Source organism: Doryrhamphus excisus, chromosome 15, assembly GCF_030265055.1.
Source record: "Doryrhamphus excisus isolate RoL2022-K1 chromosome 15, RoL_Dexc_1.0, whole genome shotgun sequence".
NCBI lineage: Eukaryota > Metazoa > Chordata > Actinopteri > Syngnathiformes > Syngnathidae > Doryrhamphus > Doryrhamphus excisus.
Window position 1 is genome coordinate 12,306,489 of NC_080480.1, and position 8,054 is coordinate 12,314,542.

The window sequence follows — 8,054 nt, forward strand, 5'->3', positions numbered from 1 at the left end:
CCCGTTCCAATGCATTTCCATTCAATTTCCCTCGCATATATCGGATGGCCGCATCGTGGCGTTCCGATTCGCCGAATCGTGACAGGCCGCTATACGACGTCATTTGCAGCGTTGCCTGCGTGTCCAGGTACATTGGAAACATAGTCAAGGAAGTGCCTTTTTATAAAGGATAAAATCCGATTTACGCATATACCGGATATAAATCCGATATATGCGTACAACGGACATTTTCCGGTATACGCATATAACGGATTTCGCTTATATCGGACAAAACCAGTGGGAACAATTGAATCCGATATATCCAAGGTTTACTGTATATGCACATAAGTCATAGCCACCTACCATCTGTCAATCTGGAGGGCAGCAGTAGGCCCCTCCGTCCAAGTTCCGCCAGAGCCAGACAGCCTCCATGCCAAGTGTTGTCAGTTTCCTGGAAGCTTTAACATGAACCCGCACACTGGGTTGAAAAATAACAGCTAAAGGAAACATATTAAATACGTACATGTGTACAGTACCTGAAGCAGTCCAGCACTGATGCGACCACCTCATCTGCCAGCTCCTTCGGAAGCCTCCCGGTAACCCTCCCGACACTTCACGGGTTAAAAACACACAACATTAGAGAAATGCAACACCAAAAATTAGCAAGAATGTTTGAATGTTACCCTTTTGCTGCAGACCAACGCACTATTGTTTCCTTATCCTTAAGTCCCACCAGCAGATGCTCTAAAACACATTCAAAAACACATTAGATTATCTACAGAGACAGTGGAACAAATGTGTTGTTTTGAACCTCACCAATAACGGTCTCTAACTCTTCAGGTATATCATAATCCTCCTCCGCTTGTGTCCCTTTGACGGCTCCAGGCTCTGCTGAGTGAGTGTTGGTCAAAAGAGTGGAAGTTATGGATCTGCTTCCTCTCTGGTACCTGGATGAGAAGAAAGTGTATTATTCATTCATTTATTCATTTTCTACCGCTTATCCTCACGAGGGGCGGCACGGTACTACCACCCTGGAACCCAAAATGCAAATGAGGAAAATTCTTCTTTCCGGGTAGAGGTTCCAGTTTCCCAAAGGCCAGTGGTACCACACGCCATCATTCCACCGCCTCCTGCTTCACTCTTCCCACCTTACCCGTACAGATACTGCCACCCAATCCACCCCTATTCCTACCCCCACATTCCAAAAACATGCTAGGTTAATTGGTGACTCCAAATTGTCCATAGGTATGAATGTGAGTGTGAATGGTTGTTTGTCTATATGTGCCCTGTGATTGGCTGGCGACCAGTCCAGGGTGTACCCCGCCTCTCGCCCGAAGACAGCTGGGATAGGCTCCAGCACCCCCCCCGCGACCCTCGTGAGGATGAAGCGGTAGAAAATGAATGAATGAATCCTCACGAGGGTCGCAGGGGGTGCTGGAGCCTATCCCAGCTGTCTTCAAATATCCCCCCTAGTGTCGGTGAGCAGCATAAGAATGACTAAGGACACTTTGTTCTGGATATCATCATAACATTGGTACTTTTAGTGTCAATGTTTGACTTTCATGTCGAACAAAAATTAAAACTATAGAGGCGATCTTATGGGCAAATTCTGGGAATTCACACAATAAAAATTTGGCGATTATCCCTTTAAGGGCATTCACGCAATTATAAAACATTTACAAAGCAGTGCCACAAAGCATGCTGGGAAGCGGGAAGAACTCCCAGCAATGCTACAATATCAATATTGTATAACATACATAACAAATGTCATATTCAATTATATTTTGGTTTATATACGACAATATATCATGTAAATCTAAACAAGTGACCAATTATTTTACAAAAATATTTAATACTACTGCTACCAATAATAACCTTTCACCATAATTGTGACTAATACTATCAATAGTAACATTCATTCATTCATTTTGTACTGCTTATCCTCACGAGGGTTGCGGGGGTGCTGGAGCCTATCCCAGCTGTCTTTGGGCAAGAGGCGGGGTACACCCTGGACTGGTGGCCAGCCAATCACAGGGCACATATAGACAAACAACCATTCACACTCACATTCATACCTATGGACAATTTGGAGTCGCCAATTAACCTAGCATGTTTTTGGAATGTGGGAGGAAACCGGAGTACCCGGAGAAAACCCACGCATGCACATTGAGAACATGCAAACGCCACACAGAGATGGCCGAGGGTGGAATTGAACTCGGGTCTCCAATTTGTGAAGCCTGTGTGCTAACCACTCGCAACACCGTGCAGCCCCTAAAAGGTTTTATTTCCTTTTGTTTACAAATGTGAGTAATAAGAGTTTAAAATTCAATATAGGGGTGTTATTTCATGTCTAGAAGGCTCTAATAATGCTTAAATATTCATTCATTTTCTACCGCTTATCCACAAAAAGAGGGTTGCCGGGGCGCTGGAACCTATTCGAGCTGTCTTCGGGCGAGAGGCGGGGTACACCCTGGACTGGTCGCCACATATAGACAAACAACCATTCACACTCACATTCATACCTGTGTAAAAATTTGGAGTTGCCAATTAACCTAGCATGTTTTTGGAATGTGGGAGGAAACCGGAGTACCCGGAGAAAACCCACGCATGCACGGGGAGAACATGCAAACTCCACACAGAGATGGCCGAGGGTGGAATTACACTCCTAGCTGTGAGGTCTACACGCTAACCACTCGACCGCCGTGCAGCCAAAGTGTATTATGTTAAAGCTAAGTAGCAGATACTTTATGATCAGGTTTGTGTCTAACCTCCAAGGGGCCAAACGAGGCTTCAAATAAGTGAGGCCAAGTCTCTGGATCAGTTTGACGTTAAGCTTCCTCAGCGTGGCCTCACTGCTCTCTGACAGATGTTTCTGTTCCAGACACTGCAAAACGGTCGGAGCTGTGGAGCAAGGATGAAAACAGCAATCAGTTTGGAAAAAAAAACTCCTAGAATCCCTTATTTAGGTAAAAGCACATTTCCGTGAACAGGAAGGACACATAACCTGTCTGCATGCAAATAGCGACTATTACTGTATTTGTATTCACAAATCTTTGTTACCACAGGCAAAAGCAACAACAACTAAGAACGCAACACATTCTTAAACTACAATGGCACAGATCCTCGCCGAGGCATTTTAAGTTGCATCAGCACCAAACTGTGTGGTAAAAAAAACAAAAAACTATAAAAAATCCTGTCATGATTCACGTCATAATTGTGACGGTTTGGTGGAAACTGCCTGAGGAGTTTTTGGATAATACCCTTTAAGTATTAAAATAATCTATTGACACTAGAAACTTATAAGCCCCAGGAAATGGATGTACTTCTCATAAAACAAATGTCATATTTGGTAACACCTTTTAAATTACAGCTGAATGTCACACTTTAATATGCCTTGATTATTTTATGTCGACATCGACGGTGTCCAAACTCCTAAAGGGGGAACCTACCGTGCTGTAAGAGGTCGTCACGCTTGCCGTGTTTAAAAAGCGTGGCCTGTTAGAAGATAAACAAGATGAAGAAACACACACATACAAAAACACATTGTTTTTAAGGGCAGGCCTCAGTTTTGAACGCCTTAAGCGCTGCTTCACAACAAGGGGGAGACGTTATAGGAACACGTTATTCAAGTTTACCGCATTATGCCACAGTGCTGTAAATACACTTACATGCTTGAAGCATCACTTTAACTAACGCAAAGTCATGTGACTTACATTGTACAGCATACGTATTATGAGGCTTCAATTAAATTCAACCACAAATGACCTCGCATGAGGTCATTGGTTACATCATTAACTACTTAAAATATGGACGCATATTGTATACACAAAATCACATGTGACCTGAATGTATGTTTACCAGTGCCTGAAGAGATCCATCCAGCAACATAATGGAGTGCACTGACTGGTCATTTGTTTGGGAAATAGTGCGAAGGCTCCAGTCCAAAAAGTCTCCAAGGCACTTTTTTTGCACATCAGGGCGTGTCATGAACCTGAAGAGGACATTTAAACATGAGTCAAATGTGGCCCGCAGAACACTCGTTTGAGGCCCCCGCCTTGAAATGAAAGTTTAATGTTAGTGTGGCCCGCGCAAGTTTGATATGGATGCTGTATGGTATCATGTACCCAGAAAAAATCTGAAAAAATAATTTGTCTACCCACCAACTATATGTGGTTTCTTAAGTTTTTATTATTTGCTGTTTATGTTTATTTATTTATTACTGATTGATTGATTTTCTTTATTCTTGATTTGATTATTTTTCATCTTATTTTGTGCAGAAAAATAAAAATTAATATATTTGAGAACAGTGGAATGTTTTATCAGAGCTTTTATTGTAGAAAATTGGAACCAAAGCACTGAAAAAGTTTGTATATTTTTCTGTTTTTAATAAATGCGTTTTTTTTGGAAACCCTGATGTGGCCCAGTCTCACCCAGACCCTAGCTCCAGTGGCCCCCAAGTAAATTGAGTTTGAGACCCCTGTCATAGAGAAAGTAAGTCATTTCCAGCACAATCCTGCCCTCTAGTGGCCACATGGTGCAGTTGAAATACAGTAGTTCTATACAGTTCCTGTACTTTTTCATTTATTTGTGTATTTTTGTGTATGCACCCCTACATGTAGAATGTACATAAATACTAATATTTATAAATATATATTCTCGATGTTTCTAGTAGGGAGTTGGGACTTGGTCACATAACATGTAGCTTGCAGGCTGAAAGTGTGGCCACCTCTGAACCTGGACTTTTTTTTTCGTCTTTCGAACATGAAAAACATCCAAAGCACAACAAACCAACCAAAATCATTACAAATAAAAATACCTATGTATATATAAATGTACACATGTTCAAAAGGGAGTGGGAAGAAGTCAAGACTTATCTAGTCCCACCCCCCTAACCACCAGATTCCAACCTCATCCCAACAAAACATATATTATTCCATGTCTACATAGACTAAAAACCCCACATCCAACCACCCTCACCCAGCTTGAGGCACCCAACTACGTGCCAAGACCAACCAGTTCATTATTAGTCATCCTATCGTACATCGTCCAGTACAAAAGAAAGAAAGAAACCACTCCAACTAAACAGTCACCACACCAGTAATCACAAGCTAACATGGATATAAAAACATCAAATGTTATGGTATTGTTTCAGTGAGATTGAAAAATAAAAGTATGTGACAGAAAAAAAAGAAAATTATTCTTAAAAATACCTCTAATTAAATAATAACACTTGCTATCCCAACTACATTTTATTTTTGATTTGATTTGATTTGATTTGATTTGATTTGATTCCTCTTTCCCCTCCCTACATAGTGTCATGCATTAAAAAGCCAGGGTGTAGAGTGGGCCTGTTGAGAGTGGGTCTTACATTGAATGGATGTGATTTGTTAACAGGACTGCGACTTACTTGGATACCAACACAGATGCAGCATCCCTGGAACTATCTCTGACAGCAAGATACGACTGCAAGGACAAAAAGCTACTGTTGAATCAACTGTCACACAAATTATTACATACTACATATCATAAAAGGTAATGACAAGTGACAAATAAAGTGTAGACCAGATGTATTATAGCAGTACAGGATACAGAACTTTCCTATGACTTGAGAACTCTATTTGTTATCCATCAGTTCTACTTGCCTTTGCAATCGCCAGAATACGGTCCATGATGGCCACTCTGGCTTGACCACATTCAGACTCCAAATGCCCATCCAGACGAGAAAGGTCAAAGGGCGTGAGGCACGTCATGGACAGCCACAGCAACAGCATGTATCGTGTCTCCCATGTCTAGAATCAAAACAATCTTATCTAGCATCTGATGACCAGGACAACAAAACTTGTCTGGTGTTGATCGAACCTCTGTGTCTGTCGGGTCCTGGCTGGAGAGCAAATCCAGAACGGGCTGGATGTCAGCGACTTCATGAGGGAAACGTCGCATGAAGATTTTATAACCTCGCACCTGGGCAGAGACACAAATAAATGAAAATTTACAATTTTCATGCCACCTTGAAAAGCAAACCTACTTCCTCATAGACATGACACCGCCTCTGTCCTTGCAAGATCAGCCCACCACTTCATGGTAATGGTTTTATTTCATTTGAACATGCATCAGATTACAATTGAATGCATCACATAATCAGTTCACAGTTCCACATGTCCAAAAGGAGTAGGAAGAAGCAAAGCTTATTAAACCCCTCCATCTGGTAATTTTTTTAATCAGTAACTGTTACATTTGTTCACTTCCTGCTTTCCATAATACAGTTTAAGGGTTTTTTTTGTTTGTTTGTTTGTTTTATTTTTAAATTTTGTAATTTTTTGTCCCGCACCGAAGTACGAGGTGATATGACCATCCAATGACATAATGGGTACCATAGTAAGTGTCAATATAGTGATATGTATAGCACATCATGACTGGTTCAAGACTCTTCATCCTTGTATTTAGCAAACATCAACTGCTTGTATTGTTTCTTGAATTGGCTCATCGTTGTGCATTGCTTGAGGGTCTTACTCAATCCATTCCATAGTTTGATTCCACATACTGAAATGCTATGGCTTTTTAATGTAGTCCTAGCATATACGTGTTTCAAATTTAGTTCTTCATGGAGGCCAGCTTTGCTTTAAAACAGGCTTTGCTACACATCTTAAAATAAATCCTGGAACCAGTCAGCTACAGGCTGGCAGAAAGGCTAACTCAACATGAAATTGCTGTTAAAATGTTAACACTGTTGCTCACATAACCATGCTGTTAACATTTGTGTCCTCCCTCCCACTCCTTAAAGGAAAACTGCACTTTTAATAATGTTGTTATGATAAATGGCATCTATTACATAGGACAAGTGCAACATTACAGTGTATATATATAAACAGTTGAACCATTTTGACATAGCACCACTTGCAGCCACACACTTTGTCAAGACAAACATTAGCAATAAAGCTACATACATACAAACGGCTCCCAGGAGGGCTTAATATCAGCACTAGCATCAGTGCTGAATTTTGACTTTCAATACACTAATATGGCACGTCTGAAATCTATTTAAAATTGATGAGAACTGTATAATACGACCATAAATAATCTGAAAATTCCATAAATGTCAGATTTACGTTTGTCAATTTAGATAAGCAACATTAATGCCTGACCTGACAGATGACGTAAAGAAACTTGAAGCCCAAATGAAACAGAGAAGAAGGACAGTCTTCCTTCCTCACGAATTCCAGTATCATATTCACCATCCATTCTGAAACATTTAAGTAAACATTTAAAACTGGTAATGTGATGTAAACATGAGGTTAATCGTTGTCTTTACAACATACCCAAGTGTGGGTCCAGGAGATGAGGCTGGTCTCTATACAGGTTGAGTGTGACTGTGGGTGGAGATGCGATGATTTGACAGAGCAGATTATGGCAGTGGTTTAAGAAGGCTTTGCCATTAATTTGGCCTCACCGAGAAGCTTCTCCGTGGTGGACTCTCTGCTGGCCAGCTCTCCGTGGACCTCCGGTAGACTAGCAATGAGAGCCTCGGTCATGTCCTTCTCATTGAAGCCCTCCAACACACACGTTTTCAAAACCACATCTCCTGTATCCCCCGAACATCCAATCTCTTCTGTCCCGGTTAAATCCATTTTGCTTGCTTCATCGGACCCGTAGCCAATCTCACCTAAAATCATATTACCCCCTTTATCGCCCTCAATTTGACTTTTGGACAAATCCATTTTGATTAAGTTTTGCTATGGTATAGAAGTTAGCTTGCTATTGTTAGCATTCGCGGCTAGCAAACATAGCATGTGTGAGCGGGTGACACATTGCACGTTGCATTGACGTACATACAGTAACTAAGCTAATTGTTATATGCAACAATGTTTCCCGTTAAAAATGAAATTTGCTTATTAAATCAGAAGAAAAGCTACTCCGCTTCAAATCAATAGTCCACTGTCGGCAAGATAAGTTAACGCCCAATAGTACGGCAAGTGATAAAGGTCAACCAGTGACGTTAGTGCGCATGCGTCAACACAGCCCTACCCGGAACAAAAACAAAACAATAATATGGTGTACAACTTTTTATAGTGTTATTT

The 8,054-nt window shown here is 41.0% G+C and overlaps 1 protein-coding gene across 1 annotated transcript in view; it reads right to left on the reverse strand.

The window, feature by feature from the left end:
- The window catches only part of tbcd (tubulin folding cofactor D), a 36,874-nt gene extending 28,939 nt beyond the window's left edge, over positions 1 to 7,935 (reverse strand). Inside the window, exons 1-13 of the mRNA XM_058049828.1 lie at positions 7,427 to 7,935; positions 7,296 to 7,346; positions 7,122 to 7,219; positions 5,839 to 5,940; positions 5,622 to 5,768; positions 5,387 to 5,442; positions 3,838 to 3,970; positions 3,429 to 3,474; positions 2,748 to 2,880; positions 796 to 926; positions 663 to 723; positions 516 to 590; positions 343 to 437 (exon numbers count right to left, since the gene is read on the reverse strand). Of these exons, the coding sequence (XP_057905811.1) occupies positions 343 to 437; positions 516 to 590; positions 663 to 723; positions 796 to 926; positions 2,748 to 2,880; positions 3,429 to 3,474; positions 3,838 to 3,970; positions 5,387 to 5,442; positions 5,622 to 5,768; positions 5,839 to 5,940; positions 7,122 to 7,219; positions 7,296 to 7,346; positions 7,427 to 7,694 (1,396 nt within the window). The 5' untranslated portion in view covers positions 7,695 to 7,935. The remainder of the gene's footprint in view (positions 1 to 342; positions 438 to 515; positions 591 to 662; positions 724 to 795; positions 927 to 2,747; positions 2,881 to 3,428; positions 3,475 to 3,837; positions 3,971 to 5,386; positions 5,443 to 5,621; positions 5,769 to 5,838; positions 5,941 to 7,121; positions 7,220 to 7,295; positions 7,347 to 7,426) is intronic.
- Between the last annotated feature and the right edge of the window lie 119 nt (positions 7,936 to 8,054).